Below are 23,747 nucleotides of genomic sequence, written 5' to 3'. Positions count from 1 at the left end.
AGCATATTTCTGCCGTGTGATTGGCTCTTAGGATCGATATTGAGTAAAGATGTTTTTCATTGTTATGAACATAAATTTTATTGCGATCCGATATAATATCGTTTACCAGCACAGCTCTAGTTCCATGTATTTCAATGCAGTTTGTTAGATTAATCATGATTGGTCACACATGAGTTAAATTTTAAGGTACAATTCTCGTTTTTAACAAAGCATTAAATATGATATTTAGCTCAGTTATCTCAAAATTTGCTGCATAGTTATTAAGGTAGTAGTTGGGTTTAGATATTGGGTAGGATTAGGGATGAAGAATAAGATCAATAATACTATCTACAGTTGAAGTCAAAATGATCAGTACTTTTTTGTCTTTTTCAAATATTTCCTAAATTAAGTTTAACAGAGTAAAGGCCCGTGCACACGGAGACATTTTTTGCTCACGTTTTCCATCGATGAGCGTCCCAGTGTGTACAAGCCTTGAGGAGTTTTTCACAGTATTTCCTATAATTTATTTATTTTTTCGTAGAAAGTCTTATTTGCTTTATTTAGGCCAGAATAAAAGCCGTTTTAATTTTTTAAACCATTTTAAGGTCAATATTAGGGCTGGGTGATATTGCAAAAAAACTATAATTTGCATATCATTCGATATCGATAATTATTGGATTTTTTTAACAATGCACTTTGGAATTAGGGATGCAACAATATAGCCCACGGTTTAATAGATACCTCGGTTTTTTAACAGTTTTCTGTTCGGTTTGGTTCTTATGGCTTAACACGTGGTTTTTTTTTATTCTATAGGCAATAGGAACAGTAAGAGGTTAAGAAGAAAGAAAAATAAAAACGATTTATTGCAATACTCATTTTGATTTACTTAAAAGCCAAGAAAAGTACTCTAGTTCCAAGTTTTTTGTATAAAAAAAAAATGAACACTGAAGTCTCACAGCTGCTGGTAGCCCATGTACAAACTGGGTAACACATAAAATTCTACACTTTGAAAATAAACATACATGTGAAGCTAATAAAGATAAATTGGCCATTTCGAATAAACATATTTGTAATTAAGTAAAATAAAAGGTTTAGCCTATTAAAATCAGTGGCCTATACAGATAGTAAATAAAGCTATAAAATCTACTTCACTTTTTATTGTATTTGCATATTGAATAAAGTTACTATAGTTATTTAGTGAAGAGCAGCAAACGAATCTCTCATTGTGTTTCGTTTGATAACAGAGGTGTTAATGTTAGAATGCACAGATCTATAATGAAGCATTTGACTACTTTAGTGACAGTTTGTGTTCATTTAAGAGAAAATTTGTTGTGTTTAAAATAAAACATGCAGGACGGAGCAAAAAAAAGAAAACGCATATTACGAGGGCTTAAACGGAGCAGTTGTCGTAATATCGAGCGAAAAAAAAAAAAGACAGCTGTGAAACATAACCAGCTTTGTCTTTTTGTAAGAAACACACTTTAGATCATCTTAGGGTAAGAGGTTGTTAAGTTAACGCCCTCTATCACTGAATATCGGTAACAAAACCAACTTAATCGCGCTCATTTCTGGCGTCCCCTGCATTTGCCTATATGCCACTGGCCGGCCCTTGTCCTCACCACAGATTTGAAGACGCCACCGCTTCCTCTTACGGTTGTCTCACTTCGCCGGCGCTTCCTTGTACTGTTGTCCTAACCTCACTTTACCGCCGCTCGCCATGTTAAAGTGTGGAATGATGGTCAAACACCAAGCGGGCAACTTCCCGCTCTCCCTCGGGAGGCCAATACAGAAGTAACTGAAACTGCAATTCATCGAAAATCTGCTAGTCCTGGCTCCATAATAGAGCAAATTTCAATTTACGGCAGAAAAAAGATATTTACAGCCTGGTACAAAGAACGATTTTGGTCAATAAAGCTAATATTTACCTTCATGACAACTGTGAGGGGGGTAAATTTTTTTTAAAACTCATCAGTTTCCTTTTATATTAGGTTCTATTAAGTTTGCATAATTAAGGGCGTGGCCACTTGATTGACAGTTAGGTCTCGCTGTAGCCGTCACTTCACCTCAGCTCATACAATAATCAGATGATATGCGATGCTGTGTGCACTTAATTGTGCTCACAACTGTGCACAATTTCACTGCATGTGTGTTTACTGGACAGTTTTTCACTGAAACTTACAGCAGAAGCCCCTATTTTACTGCAATTAAGTGAATGAAAGTAAAAATTTCTCTCTCTCGCTGTGGACATTTGACCTGCTGGTGTGACTTTTCCAGTCTTCTCGGCTATTTCATCGATACTGCGTGTCTGCAGAGTGAGTTTTCTCCACCGTGTCTATCATAGATCAGCTGTGATTGCAACTGCTGTTTATCAGTGTCACTCACTGGTAAACAATGCAAGCTCGTTAGAGCCAATCGTTAGAGCCAGCCCTTTCTGTCGAGTGTGTGACAAATCATAGAGGTGTCATAAAGAACTCGCTAGGCAAGGCTCAGAAAGTGATATTTCTTTATTTGCTATTAATGCTCATGTTGTTCTGTGCATTGAGTTTTTAAAGGTACATTTTATATATCTGACTGTTTGTATTAAAGGACAAATCTGTATTACAAATCATTTAAATTTATTTATACATTTTAATACAAGAATTGCTGTGTTGTGAAGAAAATAAAAACTGTTTATGGAAGACATTGTCAATGCACTGTGATGCACCAAAATATCTAATTGAATCGTATCGATGGCATGATAACCAAACCAAACCGTGAGACCAGTGTAGATTCACACATCTATTCCATAAAAAGTGTGAAGTAGATTGGTTCATTCTACTCACGCATGCGGCATTTGTTTTCAACTAGGTGCGACTAGAAAATCACGTGCGCGCTGCTTACACAACATGTGCACGTCCTCCCATATGCATGTTGTGCAAGTCGCGCGCCTCCAAGCTTATTGCTTATTGGCATTGCTTCCAAGGTGCACACTCAGCAGCCACATTTTAATAAATCTATAGCCTTCATAACGAAACTACATACCGAATCTTTTTTATTGTGATTGACAATGGTGTTCGGTCAACAAAATATCGATAGCAATTTTATCACCCAGCTGTAGTTAATATTATTTGACCCTTAAGCTTTTTTTTTTTTTTTGATAGTCTACAGAACAAGCCACTGTTATACAATGACTTGCCCAATTACCATAGCTTGTCTAGCTAACCTAATTAACCTAGATAAGCCTTTAAATTGATCGTTAAACTGAATACTAGCATCTTGAAAAATACCTAGTCAAATATTATTTTCTGTCATCATGGCAAAGATAAAAGAAATCAGTTATCAGAAATAAGTTATTAAAACTATTGTTTAGAAATGTTTCAAAAAATTCTTTAAATCTTTTCACTGTACTTTAAGTACTAATAAGCAGCTAATTTCTTAATAACAGGCAGACTATAAGCTACTAGTTAGTAGTGAGAACTGGTTCTTCAGCGTTACCAAATTATTTTAGTTGATTGACAGCGCTTGTCACAACGCCCATGAATAAAACACCAAGTACATGATTCATAGTTCCTGTGGAAGATGTGTAAATGTGATTTATATAGGGTGGGCTAGTGTTGCAGATGGATTTTTTGAGAAGTCTTAGAGACATATTTCTTTAGTTTTAATAACATACCGTCCCTCTCTGGGATGTGGCTCATTTGGAGGTGTCGTTACTAGACATGATGATGCTGTGTAGAGAGGCAATTTACCTGTCTTTACGAAGATAAGTTACCAGTGCACTTGGCCGCTCAAAGGCACCAATCTACTTCATCTTGCCGTTCATCACGCTCATGTCAGGTGCATCCCAGATTCTGTCAGTCTTCCCTCATTTGTGGGAATGAATAGGCCCTTCTTTATCTCTGTTATTGTCTCTCCTGCTTGGGATTCCAGGACAGCAGTGGTGCCAGTGTTTGTCGGGACCTCATTTTCATTATTGCTACTGTTGTAAAAACTACAGAAATAGAAATGTACAGTTGAAGTCAGAATTATAAGCCCTGCTGATAACTCATTTGTAATAACTGATTACTTTTAACTTTGCCGTGATGACAGTACATAATATTCGACTAGATATTTTTATTAAGGTCTGGCTGGATTAGATGGTAAGCAAACAAGCAGTTCTCATAATCCTTGTGTTGATGCAGGACAAATGGGCAAGAATAAAGATCTGTGACTTTGATAAGGGCCAAATTGTTAAGGCATGGCAAATCTGGAATGGCATTTGTGAGATTTTACCAAGGGATTTAAACCAGCAACAGGGGTTTGGTTGTGTAAGAAATACAGCGATATTGTAATAGTATAACTACTGAATGATTGTGTGACAGAATGTGACCGTATTCACACTGTCAATTCACGGTATCTTTTAAAATACCTTGATATTTCCGGATTTAAGAAAAACATGGTGTTTTCATTAAAAAAAAGAACTGCCAGTTTCATAATACAGTAGATACTGAATGATAGGATGGTGGGTAGATACTGTATACTGCCATACACAGTGATATTTGTAACTTAATGACACTTTGATATAAGGTTTCACTAGTTAATGTATTTACTAACATGAACTAATAATGAACAACACTTTAATTAATTAATACTTAATTAATACAGCATTAATTAATCATAGTTCAAACTTTAATAATGCCTTATTAAAATGCAAATTCATGCTTGTTAAGATAAGTTAATGCACTGACTTAACATGAATTAACAATGAACAACTGTATTTTAATGAACTAATATAGAAAATTACTGTAATAAATTTATTTTTGATTGTTTATGTTAGTAAATGCAATTACATTTATTTATTTTCTTTCAGCTTAGTCTCTTATTTATCAGGGATTGGCACATCGGTATAAACCACAAACTATTCCGGCTTATGGTTTAAACAGCAATGCCTTTCCAGCTGCAACCCAGTACTGGGAAACACCCATACACTCTAGCATTCACACACACACTCATATACTACGGCCAATTTTTAGTTCATCCAATTCACCAATAGCGCATGTCTTTAGACTGTGGGGAAAACGCACGCCAACACAAGAGAACATGAAAACTCTATACAGAAATGCCGACTGGCCCTGCCGAGACTCGAAACCAGCGGCCTTCTTGCTGCGAGGCCAGCAAGGTCTCAGGAGGTGGCTTTAACCCTTATAGACCGTTGGGGTGTTTTCATCCACTCTGAGGTGATTTTATGTCTAAGGTCCTGTTTACACTAATACGTTTTAGCTTTAAAATGCACAAGTTTTGCTACAGTTATGACATACGTCCTCACTACGCCGGAGTTTTCATTCTGAAACGCTGATGCTCTGTCTCAGTGTGGATGGGGGAAAACTGAGACATCTGAAAACGGAGGCTGATTGGGGCTTTTCCTCAATATTAAGTAGCCTACACAAAGTTCAGTCCTGCATCGTCTTTTTGTAAGTTCAGACTTCACAAGTTTGATATGGAAAACAAACTCCCAAGGACACGTCGGGTAAATCATCAAAGGGAACAGTGCAGCCTTATTCATGTCAACCTGGCAACGTTGTTTCACTTTCTTAACATTCATTCATTTTCTTGTCGGCTTAGTCCCTTTATTAATCCGGGGTCGCCACAGCGGAATGAACCGCCAACTTATCCAGCAAGTTTTTACGCAGCGGATGCCCTTCCAGCTGCAACCCATCTCTGGGAAACATTCACACACACACACACTACGGACAATTTAGCCTACCCAATTCACCTGTCTTGTAAAAAAATAAATAAGTGAAAAAGAGAAGAGAGAACCCAGTCCAGGAGACTCGAAACAAGCAGAATTCCTTTATTGAGACGTGTTGGTTAATCTGCAGTCATACAGCGTCTTTAAAGTGTCCAATGTGTCTGCAAGAGCCTACTAGAGGTCCGCAGTCTGCAAGTTCTTTCACAAGTCTCTCACACAAGTCTCACACAAGTCTGCAAAATAGTCTGAATTAAGACAAAGATTTCATGGCTATATTGTGTTCTTAGGAGGAGGGGATTTGGCTAAACAAAGTATGTAAATTAAGCGTTGTGGTCGGCAGGGTAAACTGCTCTTTCAGGCATTGATCTCATCATGTTCTGGAGACAGAAACCGCCTGACCATTTGATCGAAAAGAGTAAACAATAGACACCCCATGCTGTGAAACTGACAATTTGCATTACTTTGGCTTAGCCTGTAATCAGAAAGACAAAAGGTAATGTCCCTCCTAGCTGGAATGTTAATGAAATTATATAATTAAAAACAGAGAATATAACTTTTTAGTTATACGTAGATTATTGTTAATTTGAAATTAGATGATAAAAATTTATATTTCCACAGTTCCCCCTTTGAGAGTTATTTAAAAACTCTCACAAAAAAAAAATATATAAATTTGTAAGCTTTCCTAAAACCATTGAATGGCTTCTGTTTGATAACAGAAGCCCCATCTTCTAGTCATGTAACTTGGAAAAAGTTACAGGCACATTTAAACTTATTCTGTGTCATTTCAATATCTACGTAGATGTAAGTGTAGATTTCTAAACTGTTCACACGTTTATGACAATCAGTTGTAATGTCATAAATCCTACATGATGACACAAAAATCATGTAGTTAAACTGCGGATCTTCTGAAAGTCCATGGCTTGTGAATAGTGTTCAGTCTTTTGTGAGGTGTGTTTCTTGTGGTTCTTCTCCAGCACAGAGTTGATCTGATGACTTCCTGTCATTCCTGGATCTCCGTAGTGATGCTCTGGTTTAGAGTGTTTCTTGAGAAGATGCAGTGTTTGTGTTTACCTGCACACAAGAAAACACGGAAACAGCAGACCAGCAGTATTCATGCATAGACTTGTATGATCATAGTTCGTGTGTCTAGTTATTCAGGTGATCGTATAGTGGTTGTGGTAAGTTGGTGATCGTATAGTGTTGTGTATTTTCTGTCTCCTAATCTTAAAGTTATGACACCTATAAAACAATGAGGTGAGGATAAATGGGGAAAAAGGGAGTCTTCACCACAGGGTGCGGCCCCTGAAGCCTGTTGCTTTCAGTTCTGCCCTGGGCTCCTCACTGGTTTGTGTGTCCTGTTCTGTCCCTGAGTGTGGTGGGCAAACTTTTAAAATGTGAGACACAAACTATCATTCAATAAATATCAGTCCTATCAGACATCATAACATTGAATGGGTAGTGATTGAAAATATGTGTTAAAACACATTCAAGGCTGTAAGTGGACTTAAGCAGAGTTCCCTAATACAAAGGAAGAAGTTTCCTTTGTGTCTTTTTACAAAGAGTCTTTCATCTTAATTGTAAATGAATGGGGACATTAAGCACTCACAGCCAAAAATGGTTAGCATCTTTGTGGACAGCTCAATGGATTTAGTGATGAAGGGCAGGGTATGTTGAGGGCATTTAGCAAACTGTTCAGAAGTTGATTTACCCTGTTCATCTCTTTAAAGTTCTTTTTATTCTTTCTACACTCCCTCATCCAATGTCCTTTTTTTCCACAGTAATGACAACAGATATTTTTCCTAAGACATTTGTGATTTGATGTCTTTTCTGTGTTGACCTTAGTGGCGGCTGCTTCAAATCTGACTCTGTCTTTGATGTAAGAGTCTCTTTCCCACAAAGCTAAACTGTTAAGATTATTTCTGAGAGTGGTGGAAGACCAGGTGATGTTAAGAAATGGCAAAGCTTGTCTGTATTCAGTTGCAAGGCCATCTGACCAGATGCGGACTAGGGGTCCCTTATCATCTAGCACACTGTCCGAATTATCAGCTAATCCACTGTAAGTTATGGCGGATTGACAAAATCTCTCAGTGAATTCATTCACAGATTCATCTTTCCTTTGCACACAACAAGTCACTTTTGACCAGTCGATCTTTGGGCCAACAATGTTCTTTAGAGCTTTCAAAACACCCTCTCTCAAATCATCCTTACTGGCATGTTGTAATTTAGAGGTCACAGTATGCTCAAAACTGTTCAATTCAGATTCAGTGAGAATTTGAGACATTAGCTGGGTGACTTCTGTTAATGACATGTCATAAAGACGCATTTTGCTGATTAGTGCTCTGCTAAACTCTGAAAAATTTGTGCGTGCTGATGGTAAGCTTTGAGATAATCTGTCTATTTCTCTAGGTCCTAGTGTTCTGGAAACTGTTTGAATTTGAACAACAGAAGTGTTGTTGTGTGAACTCTCAGTTCTCTTAGATCTTCTGGCACCACAAACCTCCACTGAACCTATAGGTAAATCACTATCTGACTGGATGGAAATGTCTGTTTCAGAGACAATTTGTAAGTCAGGATGTTTATTATCAGGCTGACTAACCTCCTCAATGTCAGTTTTTGATTTCTTGAGGTTCAGTTTTTTTGTTAATGAGGTTATCTTAGCATGAAGCTCTTGGATCTGTTTTTCAAATTCTGATTTAGCTTGAGCTTGTTGTTTAGCTCGAGATAAATTGAATTCTCTGTAGCAGCAGATAATGCCTTTTACATTGTTTTTGCGAATGCATGCATCAAGCACTTTCTTGCATTCATCTAATGTCCAAACATCATCTGGGTCAATGCTAAATTTCTTTGTCAAATTTAGTCTGACTGACTCTGTTATTGAGTCCATGTGCTGTCGTAGCAGCGATTTGAAATCCTGATCTGACAATGAAGGAGTTGTTAAACTACCTTTTTCAGTTGTAGTGATCAGTCTTGTATTCTGTCTAAACATTTTGTGAGCTTATTATCACAAAGTAAAAATACTAAAACTTTTCAGATGAAAGTGTAGTAATTTCTTCTCTGGCGAAACAGAGGGTAACAATATTAGCACAAGTTGCTAAAACTTCCTGCCTGAACAAGAGATAACATAAATTAGCTTGTATAGCTAAAGTTAAACTTCTCTGGTTGAACAGAGGGAAAACGAAATAAAAGAAAAGAAAATAGCGCATAAGGCTTAACTTCTCTGAAGAGAGGATAACTCTTTAAAAGAAAATAGCACGTAAGGCTTTACTTCTCTATCTGAAATAGAGGATAGCTTTTTGTTAAACAAACCCTGCAGCTGTTTGTTAACTTTTCTCTGATGGAGCAGAGAATAACCATGTGTATAGACTGGTCTGTATGGTTCTTTTGATAGAGTGAAACTCACCAAATCGAGGTTGAGCTGAAAAGATTCAGTCTGGAGTGATCTGATCTTTGTATTCAGGTAGCTTCAATGTTCATCAGGGTTGCAGTCAGCAAATAGTTGAGAATTTGTGACGTCCGCTGAGTGACTTCAAATTGCCGTTGAGCTGAAAATTCCGTCTGAAGAAGTTTCCTTGATCTTGAAGCTTCAAGTTGAATTTCAGGAAGATTTCAGTCTTCTGTGGCAAATTGTTGAGAATTTGATAATTTCAGTCTCTATCCGGGTCATGGCACCAAGTTGTTGTAAAAAAATAAATAAGTGAAAAAGAGAAGAGAGAACCCAGTCCAGGAGACTCGAAACAAGCAGAATTCCTTTATTGAGACGTGTTGGTTAATCTGCAGTCATACAGCGTCTTTAAAGTGTCCAATGTGTCTGCAAGAGCCTACTAGAGGTCCGCAGTCTGCAAGTTCTTTCACAAGTCTCTCACACAAGTCTCACACAAGTCTGCAAAATAGTCTGAATTAAGACAAAGATTTCATGGCTATATTGTGTTCTTAGGAGGAGGGGATTTGGCTAAACAAAGTATGTAAATTAAGCGTTGTGGTCGGCAGGGTAAACTGCTCTTTCAGGCATTGATCTCATCATGTTCTGGAGACAGAAACCGCCTGACCATTTGATCGAAAAGAGTAAACAATAGACACCCCATGCTGTGAAACTGACAATTTGCATTACTTTGGCTTAGCCTGTAATCAGAAAGACAAAAGGTAATGTCCCTCCTAGCTGGAATGTTAATGAAATTATATAATTAAAAACAGAGAATATAACTTTTTAGTTATACGTAGATTATTGTTAATTTGAAATTAGATGATAAAAATTTATATTTCCACACCTGTCTTGCATGTCTTTGGACTGTGGGGGAAACCGGAGCACCCGGAGGAAACCTACGCGAAGGCAGGGAGAACATGCAAACTCCACACAGAAACGCCAACTGAGCCGAGGTTCGAACCAGCGACCTTCTTGCTGTGAGGCGACAGCACTACCTACTGCGCCACTGCCTCGCCCACTTTCTTAACAATAAAATAAAAACATGATATAAGGAACAGCTATTTTCATTTTGATATTAGCAACTTAACAGACAGCAGAAATGTTAAGGGGTCGTGTAACTGCATATTTATATGACCGTCATCTGCACTGTTTGCATATTTATAACAAAACGGAGCCTATAGCATCACTGACTCCTTTCATTTTCATTGAAAATACGTAACATACCCTCTCCTTTGCTGAATATCAGTTTTAATAATCAATAAGGGCCATTATAAAAGTATAACGTACATTAAGTTTATACATTATACGAAATAAAGGCAAGCAATCAGTCAGTATACAGAATGTACGTGCTTACATTAATTATTAACTTATCTTTGCGCCGTGTTAAAACTAAAACGCATTAGTGTAAATGGGGCCTTAATTTGGCCAATACTTGTTTCAGCTAGTGAAATGATTTTGTTACAAATGTTATTTTGACACATATTTTGGAAAAATGCTTAGCTTTGTTGTTGTTGTTGTTGTTGTTGTTTTTTTAATGAAACACTCTGAGCTAATTCACTACCCATTCACTAAATTTAACTGCTGTGAAAATGCATAATAAAAGGCGAAATGAACTTTTTATATTGAAAACAAGAAATTTTTTGTGTTTTTTTTTCACCATATCAGTGACGACATTTAAGAATTTGGCAATTAAAGAGTTAAAATCCTGTAATTTTCTAAACAATTTAGTAGTTTTTATCAGGACTGAAGTTGGTTAACAGATTTATGCAAAAAAAAAATATATATATTATTCTGATTTAGTTTAGTGGATGTTGTCATCCTAAACATTGCAAAATGTAGTGGTATAGTAGTAGTTAATTGTAACATCTAACGATATCTATGTCATTCCATATTCTTCCCAACTTAGTCTTGGAAAAAAAAGTTTATAAACAAGCATTTTTGCCCTTTTTGCATTGATGAAATAAACACAGCATGGCACTTCCATGAATGTTCTGTTAATGAATCTTTATCTTTGTATAAACTACCTAAACAGCTTTAAATGAAACTGAATGCTACTTTATTATACCAGGAAAGTGCCATAGTGCATTTCATTGGTAGTACAATGATACCGATTTCACGCTCATTTCTGCATACAAGTCTAATTAATAATGCTGTTGATAAAGAAGTGCAATTACTTTCAGATTAATTTCTAGGAACTGCTGTGAAAACATTAGCTTCCTCCAAAGCCATCAATCAGTCATATCTCAGTGTCTTTCCTGGCAGCCTCTTTCATAAAAGAAGAAAAATGGCGAGGCTTTCTGCTCTGACCTTCAGCTGCCTTCTAGAGAGTTGACTTCAACACGAGGACAACAGCCAGTTTGAACTGTGTTATTAATTAGTGGCTGGTTTATATCACTGGGATTTGCGCACTGTTTTCATCGGGGACACCATGAACTGATTAAGCAGGAAAAGAGATGCTTTGTTTGCCAGACCAACACAATAGCCATCTAGTAAAAATTAAATTAGCGTCTTGACAATGGTAAACAAACTAGCGCACGGCACCGGCATAATAGCGTATGTCGAGAGATCGAAGTATTAAGACTTTCATCTTCACTTATGCTCACTCGCGCTTTCAGCCGGAGTTCAGTTTTGACACCGGAGCTCTGGCTCTCAAATGACAATGGTGTAATTAGCGCAGACACATTGTGTGAAAGATGACATGCGCTTTTGAAAGACTCTGCTATAGTGTCACTCTCAATGCCGACCAATTACCAGGCTCAGAACAGAGAAAGAGAGATGTCTAGGTTGGCGTCCTGCTGAGGCTCCGGGCTCCCCCTGTGTCAGTCTTTTGTGGGTTTTTGAATGCTGAGGACAAGAGGTCTGCCAGTTGATGTGGATTAGGGTACTCACTGTGCACCTGTGTCCCTGACAGAACTCCATGAAGGTGATGTTCAAGTGTCTGTGGAAGAATTGTGGGAAGGTCTTGAGCACAGCTGCCGGGATCCAGAGGCACATTCGAACCGTCCATCTTGGGTAAGGCAACCTGTGGGATCACCAAAAATTGGGTTTTATTCATACTGCACACAAATAGGCTTCTGCTGGGTATCAAACTTCCTTGTTGCGATTAAAATCAAATAAAATAAAAGATTAATTCAACTGGTATAATTACTGAAATATTGCTGTTTTGTTTTATAAATGTAAATAAATGTTTTTTTAACAAATTAAATTGTAAAAGGATTGTAAAGTGCCTTAGGTAAGACTTGACAATGAAGTCTTATTAGTAAATCAGTGAGAAAATAGCTTGTTAAAGTTCATTTTAAAAAATACAATTGAATTTTTATTCTTTTCTTAATTTTTTAATAAGATTTATTCATCAGATTTTTGTGAACAAGCAAAAGTAAGACAGTACAAATAGAACAAATAAATAAATACAAATATACAACAGTACAAACTTGATTAAAAAGTGAAAATGAACCACTAGAACCCACATATTGTGCATCAGACAGCATAAACAAAATATGATGTCCATTCATTTTACAAATGAAACATAAAAACAGGTGAGTACTGAAAGTTCGACAGCATGGTGTATTAAGTCAAAAAAAATAATGATAAAGACATTTTAAAGGAAAGAGAAAAGGGAAATATATTAAACGGTATAGGCTGGGGGTGGCATGTTCTTCAAACTTGCTTGTTCTATATCAGCCCTAGTATTCATCTGGAAGGTACAGACTAAAAGTTAAAGACGGGCCACTATTCATTCAACAGTAACTGCTTCAAGTTTCAGAGGTTTAACATGCTCCAAGAATGGCAACCAAATGTTAGAAAATTTGATCACTAAACCTCGAAGACTATATTTATTTATTTTTTTACTTTAACAAAAAATAAGGGTTTTTTTACCCATTAAGTATGAGATTGGGGTTGAGTAGACTTCCACTGCAACAAAATACACTGCCTATCTAATAATGACGGAAAAGCTATTAATTCAGCAAAATAAAACTTTATTAGTTTTTAACTCCATTTAATAAAATAATTATGACTTTTGATTTTAATGTGTGATTGCACATAGAAAATGACATTTGCTTTTTGTTCAAACTACTTGAAATGAGCTGAAAAACAATTTTGGGGCAATATAATTGTTTTATATTCAATCCACTTAAATTTGTAAAAATGAATAAGTTCACTGAATTCCTTCATGTTGTTCCAACACAAATCGATTGTGTGGGACCCAGCATTTTTTACAGTGTAGTAACTAATTAGCATCGCCTAAGATTAATAAAATATTATGTAATTGTCATTACATTGACTTAAATTAAAATAGAGCCCCACTGTGAAGAGCTAACAAACTAAAATACTATAGTCTAAATATTTAATGTCTGAGGCCAGATTAACATGTTAAAATGTTTGAAAATAATTTGCCTATTAAGTCTCCAAGTATTTGGTGCTGTTATGAACAACCTCTGCCAATGCAGCAATCTGAATATTCAGAAAATCACTCAATACGTTGAAATAATAAATAATTATTCACTGTATTTTATCATTATCATGATATATTGAATGTGATATCAGCACGTCTACTCACACTACACTTTAACTAGATGCTAATAACAGTGAAATGTTGCTGTGCCGTATTTAAATGGTCACTGTTGTTTTCAGCAGAAGATTTTATGTCAGTTAATCCTATAATAAATTAATTGTCTTGTAATTAAGTGAATAAAAACTGCTAAAACAGGCTAAAACACTGTTCTTTTAATCATTTTATTCATTTGAGTGAATCTTAAAAAAAATCCATAAAAATATTAATCAGGACAATTATTTTCAACATTGAAATGTTAGCATAAATTAAGCATATTAAACATATTTCTGAAGGATTATGTAACTAGAAAATTAATCATATTCTTATTTTTTAATTAAACACAAGCAGAGTAAAAAGACTGTAAAATATTTAAAATATTTTAGCAACTACAAACTTTTTAAGGCAACTGTACATATATAAATAAAATTAATAACAAAAAAGATTGTCAATTTATAGTGTTCAGTGCATTTCCTTCTATGTTCATACTGATTATTTTATATCTATACACATTGATACCTTATTTGAATTTACGTTTATTACTAAAAAATAATTACCTCGCTGCATTTCACATATACTATCACTAACCCATTCACATTTTCATGCTGCTGTACCATCTTTTGGCTGACATCCATCACAACGAACTCTGGATAGCCTTTAGTGAGAGATAAGAGATAGCAGGCAGCTCCTGATTCAATGTCAAAATATGAGACTAATTCCAGCAGGATTATCACCACGCTTACACTATTACTGCTGGGCACAGAGTAATGACAGCTAAGGCCAGATGAGAGTGAAGAAAGGTTTATGTTTCTCTCGGCTGAAGTCTAATTAAACCGCACAAGTGTCAGTTCAGCTGGGAGATATCAGTAGGATTTTGAAGATCTCATCTTTCTGAAGTCTGGTTCAGCAGAAGGACATGAGAAAATGACAGGTTGTTTATAAAAAAAATAATGGTTTAAAACATTTAATGAGATTACTGTACAATACTGTGCTATATACACATTATATCTATAAAATAACATACTTTAATGTGCTATATTGTATTATAGTGATATATCGTGGCAAACTATGACATATAAATTATACTAATACCATACTACAATACACTAAGATAATACAGTAAGATTTATTTCAATAATTTTATTTAACAAAGTGCATTAAATTGCCCAAAAGTGAAGGTAAATAATATATTTGTGATTCAATTGGGTGTACTTTGTAATTATAAATTGAATTGTCATAATATTGTGCTTTCCAAAATATGAATTAACAGAACCGTTTTCAGCACTGATGATGATAATAAGAAATGTTTGTTGTGCAGCAAATCAGGATTTTGCTTTTTTATTTTGGTTCCTTTGAGATAATAAATTATTGAACATCTTAAAGATTGCAACAAACCATTTGAGTTCAAAAACTAATCCTAATGAGTACTGTGAACTTAATCCATTTGAGTAAATGAAGCAGTTTGAGCACAGTAAAACCCAATAAATGAAGAGAACTCAAACTAACTGAGTACTGTAAACCCTAATAAGTTAAGGCAACTCAAACTGTTTGAGGAAATCAATTTGCAACTAAACATTTGAGTTAAAAACAAAACTGGTCACACTTTACAATAAGGTTCATTAGTTAATATTAATTAATGCATTTAATAACATGAATAAACAATGAACAACACATTTACTACTGTATTTGTTCATGTTAGTAAACGTTAGTTAATGAAAATACAGTAGTTCATTGTTAGTTCATGTTAACTCATGGTGCATTAACTAATGTTAAAAAGCATGAACTTGGATGTTAATAATGCATGAGTAAATGTTCAACTATGATTAATAAATGCTGTACATGTGTTGTTCATGATTAGTTCAAGTTAGTAAATGCATTAACTAATGAACCTTATTCTAAAGTGTTACCACAAAACTAATATGAGTGTGAACTTACTGCGTTTAAGTTGAAGTAATGAGGTATTTAATTCACACATTACTTTCAACACTGAGTTCAAAACTCTTTTCAAATGAGTAGAATGAACTTTCAGTCAATTTTGAGTTAACTACACTCATTTGATTTGATAAAGTTGACTGTTGGGTTTTACAGTGTACACAAAGATGTAGTTCAGCTATGGCTTGTGAAGTATAAAATACCACAAAATGGTATTATTATTATGTCAAAACTAATTAATGACTAAGTCTATATATTTGTTCTATTTTTGTGCAAAATTTTGGGGTAAAACAATCTGTGGATTTATGCAGAATGATTTTAGGAGGAAAGAAACCTCAGAAAAAAGACAAACTTTTGAACTTTAAGTTTTACAACCCAAATCTATTTACAACATAACCGAGTACACTCCATTTTGAAAATGAATGTTTTTATCTATTTCTCCATAAATATAGGTAATATATTTGGGTGTATTTGAACAACACAAATGTATTAAACAAATATATTTATTAAAATAATTTAGTCACAGAAAATCTTTAGAAATAGAAAAATAATACATTTAAATTCATGTGAAATGTTTGGGGGAAATTTTAATTATAAAATGTCAGTAAAATTTAGTTTCTCTTGAATTTAAAAAAAAAAAAAAATTATTTAATATTTTCGCCTTACATACAAATGTGGGTGTACTAACTTCGGACCAATATCATAAGCTATTTTGTTAGATTAGCTCTAGATTTAGCTTCAGTACTGACTAATCTAATGTACACTACCAGTCACAAGTTTGGGTCAGGATGATTTTTAAATGTTTTTAAAATAAGCGGATCCGGCTCCCTAAGGCTGCATTCATTTCATCAAAAATACAATACAAATTGTGAAATGTTATTGCACTAAAACTTAACTGTTCAATAATAGATTATTAATTAATAACTTATTCCAGTGATCTTAAAGATGAAATTTACTCCTCTTCAGAGCCACATGATCCTTCAGAAATCACTCTAATATTAATTATTAATGTTATTATTATTAATATTATTATTATTGGTAATAGTAATAAAAGCAATAATGATTGGTGTAATAATTTAATTTAAAACTACATCCAATAAGAATGCAGTTATGTAAAATGTTAATAAATATGTAACAATTAATAAATGCCACCTCGATGAAGAATAATTTTCTTAAAAATAAAATAAATAAAATAAAAACTGACCCCAAACTTTTGACCGGTAGTGTATGTGCACAAATATAATATTGCAAAGCTTCCTATAGAAAATATTCATTTAATTGAGAGATTTGTTGAGCACCGTATATAACCACTTGTTTGATAAAAACAAAAAACAAAAAGCTACAGCAATTCTTTCATAAATTACATTCACTAAAAGAAAATGTTATTTTATATTGTAAATAAATCAGTTACAACCTGTGGTTTTCTCTGTGTGGGCCTAGCCATTACTGTAACAAGTGTCTTGTGACAGACAAGTTCAACTTGTTTATAGTATGCCAGAAAAGCATAGTGTATATAGTACTGAATAATATGAAGCAGTTATATTAGTGGTGAAATGAGTAACACTGAACTAAAGCAAATCATATTGTTGAAAATGAAATATTCCATTCATTTGTGTCTGGCCAGGAGGAACTGTGACTCAGAGTGCAGTGACGGTGAGGAGGATTTCTACTACACTGAGATCAAGCTGAACACCGACTCGGTGGCTGACGGTTTGAGCAGTCTGTCTCCTGTGTCCCCATCTGTGCTGTCCCCCCCGCCGGCTCTGGACCAGAGACAGCCGGATGGCACAAACGGGACAAAGAGCGAGAGCAGCTCCAGCACCCCTCTCAGCCGCTCGGCTCCCAGCGCTCTCTACCTAGTGCACACAGACCACGCCTACCAGGTACAGATCATCCAATCAGCATAAGCATATTTACATAACATTAAATCACCTCCGATGCTCTCACTACGTAACCACTAGACAGGAGTCAATTAAATGTAAGCTGGTAGTTTTGTGCAGTTACAGAAAAAGGCAAAGCATCTAATATCAGATGGCCGAAGGGTCATGACTGAAGAGAATACAGAGATTAGACAGGTCAGGCTGTGCATAAGGATACCCCCTTGATCGCAATATGAAGCATGAAAAGGTCACAACATCAGAGGAGAATTGTGATGAGAAGTCGCATGTTTCTCATAATGTCCACTGCTGTGCAGAAATATGGCTGGGTCTGGAAGAATTTATTTAGTTTTAGCAAGCTTCTTAAGTGGGAAAAATACTGTAAAACAGTAGTGTTGTGAATTTCATTACAAGTTAATATGGTTTCTACTTGAAGGTATAGTTCACCCACAAATGGGAATTCAGCCATCATTTATTCACCCTCGACTTGTTCCAAACCAGTTTGAGTAATTTGTTCTGTTGGTCACAAAATAAGATATTTTGAAGAATGTTGGAAACTATCCCTTTAAATAACATTTTTAATGTCAGTTTTACTGGTGGCAAAGTAGAATTTTCAGCATCATTACTTTGGTCACACTATTCTATAAAACGTTGTAGTGCTTTTTTGTATTTTTTAGTTTGAAAAACCTTTTGAGACATTTAAAGATCTTTACTGCTATTTTTGATCAATTTAATGCAGCCTTATTTAATTTAAAAGTAAAGAGGTAGTAAACTTACTCCATCAAGGTTCAAAATAAAACCTAAATAAAACCTTTATTTCAGCTTTGATGGTGTGATTTTGACTCTTTACAGTTTTATTATTAAATTTCTCCATCACAAAAGTCCAAAGCACACCATAAAATAATACATTTTGAAACTACAATAATCCTGTTAAGCATCTGATCAACTTTCAAATAACAAACCGCAAATGACTAGGACCAGACAGAATCTGCGGACATTTTTTTTGCGATTTCTGCTGAGAATTTTGTCAAAAATCTGCAGATTTATGTGGAATGATATTGGGAACTAAAACCTTAATTTATGAAATAAAAGTAATACATTTTGAACTTTTATTTTATGTTCTCTGCAAATTTAATTAGAAATACTTTTTTGGTTAACAAAGCAAGTCTCTCATATAATATATCTACTAAATGACAGAAAATATTACTTTACAAGATTTATTGTAAATAAATCAAGTGACATTTTCACATTTGTCAATAATATTACTGAAATTAATTTAAAAACTGAACAAATATAAATTTAGATTATATTTTATAAATTATAAATTATAGCATAGACTCAATGATGAGCTAAAAATCTGCGATCAGTAAAGCAAACCGTAAACTAGATCTTGTCAAAATAGTTATTATATTACAAACATACAGTCTAGTCCTAATCTGAGGCCCATAGAGACTCTATATCAGTGTGACTGTCACTCCACAGGCCACAACCCCTGTCACCATCCCCTCCACCAGCTCCACTGGCTTCACCCCCTCCAGCAGCAGTTTCAGTATCTCCTGGCAGTCCCCACCTGTCACATTCACTGGCACCTCTGTGAGTACACACACACACATACACACATAAACCCACAAGTTCTTGTGTCCATCCCACCACACACATGCACACTCTGGACTCCAGTGTGCCTTAAGCCTAAAGAGTTTGTTTTACATGTATGCTAAGGTAAGCACACAGTGCATGCAATGTAACTGATGTCATCTTTTACTTTTACTTTTTACTTTTGGTCACATTTTTTTGCATACAGACATGAAAATAACATGTTCAACTTACATTATTTAATGTTTCGATGCTCAGATTTAAAGGGATAGTTCACCCCAAAATGAAAATACTTCCATTGTTTACTCACCCAATGACTTGTTTTTTTGATTTGTTGAACACAAATGAAGATATTTTAAAAAATGTTGGAAACTCATATCCATTGACTTCCTTTATATTTGTTTTGCCTAGATTAGACAAGGAGGAATGTTTCTAATTCACATGTCATACATGGGTACTTTGCAAATTTATACATTTGAAAGTTCATATACAATAGTACGCATTTAAAAAGTATCCCATGGGCTTTAGTCAGTCCTTTGAACAGATATACTACCTGACAAAAGTCTTGTCGTCAGTCCCAGTTGATCATTTGGAAAAGTGGCAGAAGATAGATTTTGAACTGCATCCCAGTCAACACACATACTGCAGAAAACCTATTGGAACCCACATGGACCCAAGATTCTCACGGTAATGGTGAAGGATAAATCATGGTTTGGGGTTACATTCAGTATGGGGGCGTGCGAGAGATCTGCAGAGTGGATGGCAACATCAACAGAGGTATAAAGACATTTGTGCGGCTCGTTACATTAAAAACCATAGGAGAGGGCAACTCCTTCAGCAGGATAGTGCTCCTTCTCATACTTCAGCCTCCACATCAAAATTCCTGAAAGCAAAAAAAGGTCAAAGTGCTCCAGAAATGGCCAGCCCAGTCACCAGATATGAACATTATTGAGCATGATTGGGGTAAAAAGGAGGAAGCATTGAATCCAAAGAATCTTGATGAACTCTGGGAGTCCTGCAAGAACGCTTTCTTTGCCATTCTAGATGACTTTATTAATGAGTTATTTGAGTCATTGCAGAGATGTATGGATGAAGTCCTCCAAGCTCATGGGAGTCATACACAATACATTATTTCTACATTATTTCTGTTAGGCTACAAGACTTTTGTCTGGCAAAGTCAGACCTTACTGTCCTAATTAAAAATCAAGGCATGATCATAATTTATTTGGGTAAAATCAGCGTAATCTAGAGGCCTTTGCCTTTCATATAAGCCACTTCTAATACCAAATGATGAGCTAGAAGTTATTATTTATTGTTCCTAAAACTTGGATAGGCACCAAGACTTTTGTCAGGTAGTGTACACACAAGCAGTAAAATCTTGATCAATTGACCACAGTTTGCCAGCTCATTTGACCGAATAACCCCCAAGCTAATCGGCAAGCTGAACGGACAACATTTTATCCTCTTCGTCAATAAATCAAGTGTTGAGGTTTTTACCACAGGAAATGTAGGAATGATGTGTTGGCTGTAAAGATGTGAAGTGTGTATCTGTGTGTGTGACTGCAGGCCTCCCCCACTCACAGCCGGACGCAGGGCTTTGGGGAACAGCGCTCTCAGACCATCGCAGTGCTCTCGTCTCCCCCCAGAGCTGCAGGATCGCTCAGGTGCAGTTTCAACTACACTTTCCTTCAGCCCTAAGATTATTATGGCTGTACAATGTTTAAACCTTGTGATTGCTGGAGTTATAGCACCCGAAAGGGACATGCTTGCATTTTATGATCATCCAGATGTAAAAACCTAGTCGCACATCATGAACTCTGTGCACATTGTGGAAAAGTACAATTTAGAGTAAGTTCTGCTCTCTGCTTGCTTGGTATGGTGCCAGAAGCACATAAAAAGTCCATAAAGCCACTGGTGTTTTGTTAATAGACTGTTGGATCATACTAGGAAACTGGAATCTAACATATTGGGTGTCATAAATTAGTTTTTTTTTTTTTGCAAGACAGAAGATTTTTGTAGTAATTGAAGAATAAGGGAGTGAAAGTTTATCATTTGCATGTGTTTTTAAGAGGTGTGACTGTGTAAACATTCAGACAAGAAAGTTTAAAGCAGGGGTCTCAAACTGCTGGCCTGTGGGCTATTTGCGGCCCTCACTCTGCCTAGCAACCGGCATCAAAATATATCAAGATTCAGTCCCCCAAAACATGTGTTTTTGAATCAATATCATTGTTGTGCAGTCACATACAGATGTTACTACTTCAATGTGTTCCTTTTGCCGCTATTCATACCGCGGCGACGGCGGTACTTGATGCGCCAGCAGCATTTGACCGCTGGGTGGCACTTTAACCACAGATATTCAGCTTTGCCTTTTCACAATGCTGAACAGACTGTTCTGTAGGCGTAGCTTACTGTGTGTGATGTGATGTGTTCAATTAAAATATAATTTTAATTTAGTTTTTCTGGTAATAGACATGCTCTTACACTATACTATGCTGTAGAAAAGATACATGGTAAGAAGTCAAAAAGCAAATATAAGAATTAAGTTATTAGCCTTCAGTGCCCGATTAAATTGCGTTGGGGTGAAAATAATGTTTTGATTTCTTTGACTATCATGGCAATGTTATTATCTCAAATCTTAAACGTGCGCATATGAAAAACAGCAAAATAATATAGATTATCCTGCCGGTAGAGCACATCACCTCACAGCACATCATCTCACAGTTGTGAACTTGCGATCACCTCAACATACTTTATCAGTAAGCTATTTATTATTTATTACAGGCTATGTTAAAAATGTTTGACCAACTGCCACTTCATGTTAAAAACTCTCATGTTTTAATAAATTAATTAAATAAATGGGCATATCCGCATGCAAAGTGAGCCGCATATTATTTGTCTGTTTATTTTCTCTTTTTCATTTTCTTTTTCACGCGCATGTAGAGAAAGAAAAAAAAAATAGCTTGTTTAAAAAAGCATTATGTCAACTAATGCATAATAATAATAATAATTCTTCTTCTTATTATTATTATTATTATTATTATTATTAGCTAATAATTAACTATATCCATAATGCCGGGATGCGTGTTGCTTTCACTCGACATAGGTCAAAAGCAAAATCGTACTGTTGCACGGCAAAGGATAGTCTATAGTGAAAAATATATAATTAGATGCGTTTCCCAAAACCGTCGTTAGCCAAGGTCCCATTATCACAAACATAGTTCGTTGATTTGCCGTTTCCCAGTTTAGTTAGTTTATAATAATTTAGTTTTTACATATAGTATTGCATACAGTTTTTATCCGACTAAAACTAACGCATGGATTCTGAGTTATTAAAACATGCGTTTTAATGACGGATGTGGGTCTCACAAAATACTTTTTAAATAAATGTTTTCGTATTATTATTATTTGATTTAAACAACACTTAATAAAAATTTAAATGTATTTATTTCAACACTTATTGGAAAAACTATAAAAACTATAAAGTGCTTCCCGCACTTGCGCACTTGCGGTGGTAGCCGGATTGAAGCACACCATATACCCACATCACTTAGTTAACTATATGCCATAAACAAAACATAAATCCATTTTTAAATATAACAATGTGGCTTGACCCCCCCACCACCCACCTACTGAACATTTGAAGTACTGCACTGTATATATCCGGGTTACTTTCAGTTTCTCTCAGTGTGTGGTGATTTAAATGTTGAAATATATGTCCATAAGTGCTCTATTATTACTAAAGCTCTATTTTTGTAAATATTTAAGGGGCATTTGATCATAATCAGTTTTATATCACCTGTATTTTGTTGTGCAAACACTTCTTCATTGCTTAGGCTACATGTTATGCTGGTGTTAATGTGATCATTTTGCTAATATTAGACTTAAAAGGTCGTATTTAATAGATTTTCCTCATATGCATATTAAGATTTGTATAAAAAGTGTACATTTGTAAAGTTTTGCTGCTGGTTGAATGGAACATGTTAAAGTAAATGTGAATATGTACATACTTTCCCCCTCTTTGTTGTAGTTTTAGAAAAAAGTAAAGTATTGAGAAGAACAATTGCCAGTAAAGTCACTAAAGTTACCCAAATTGCTTTCTGCTGTCTGTTAAACTTTTAGTTAAGCAACAATTGATTGGTACATAATAATAATTATTATTATAATGCCTATTATTAAATTGTAGTATTTCCATAGCAATTTAAACCAACCCTTCAATGTGTACAACAAGAAACAAAAAGAAGGAGCTTTGACTACATATACTCTGGGTAAGAATGTCTAAGTGCATCAGTTACAGCCTTCCTATAAATCGTCAGTCACGGATATGGCCCCCTGCCAATTTGAGTTTGCGACCCCTGGTTTAAAGTATTCATGCACCTGAAATTGTACTGTTCTTTACTCTAATATAGATGTATTTATTGAATTATTTATACAATGAAGACTATAGAGTTTTATTTTACATATAATTATACAATTTCTATACCTGAATACTGTGATGTAAGATATTTCACTTCCCAATAATAATCTAGAATAATCCCCATAATCTTCCATGATAATGGCAATCAGTATAAATTAATACATATTTTTTTTAAATAGAGCTATTTATTATGATATTGCAGTATAAATAGCAGCAAAACAAACATATCACAATGTTTTTTAATATAGGGCTGCACAATATTGAAATAATTTGGC

The 23,747-nt window shown here is 35.1% G+C and overlaps 2 protein-coding genes across 3 annotated transcripts in view; both read left to right on the top strand.

The window, feature by feature from the left end:
• hpca (hippocalcin) overlaps positions 1-23,747 on the top strand; it is an 802,589-nt gene that overhangs the window by 755,555 nt on the left and 23,287 nt on the right. The window lies entirely within an intron of this gene.
• znf704 (zinc finger protein 704) overlaps positions 1-23,747 on the top strand; it is a 93,862-nt gene that overhangs the window by 67,249 nt on the left and 2,866 nt on the right. The window contains 4 exon segments of one of the 2 annotated variants that reach the window (NM_001044918.2): positions 12,019-12,119; positions 17,213-17,471; positions 18,948-19,058; positions 20,625-20,722. In NM_001044918.2, the coding sequence (NP_001038383.2) occupies positions 12,019-12,119; positions 17,213-17,471; positions 18,948-19,058; positions 20,625-20,722 (569 nt within the window). 2 annotated transcript variants of the gene reach the window in all.

Source organism: Danio rerio, chromosome 19, assembly GCF_049306965.1.
Source record: "Danio rerio strain Tuebingen ecotype United States chromosome 19, GRCz12tu, whole genome shotgun sequence".
NCBI classification, from domain to species: Eukaryota; Metazoa; Chordata; class Actinopteri; order Cypriniformes; family Danionidae; genus Danio; species Danio rerio.
Note: the sequence above shows the minus strand (reverse complement) of the source record. Positions and strands in the feature narration are given on the sequence as shown.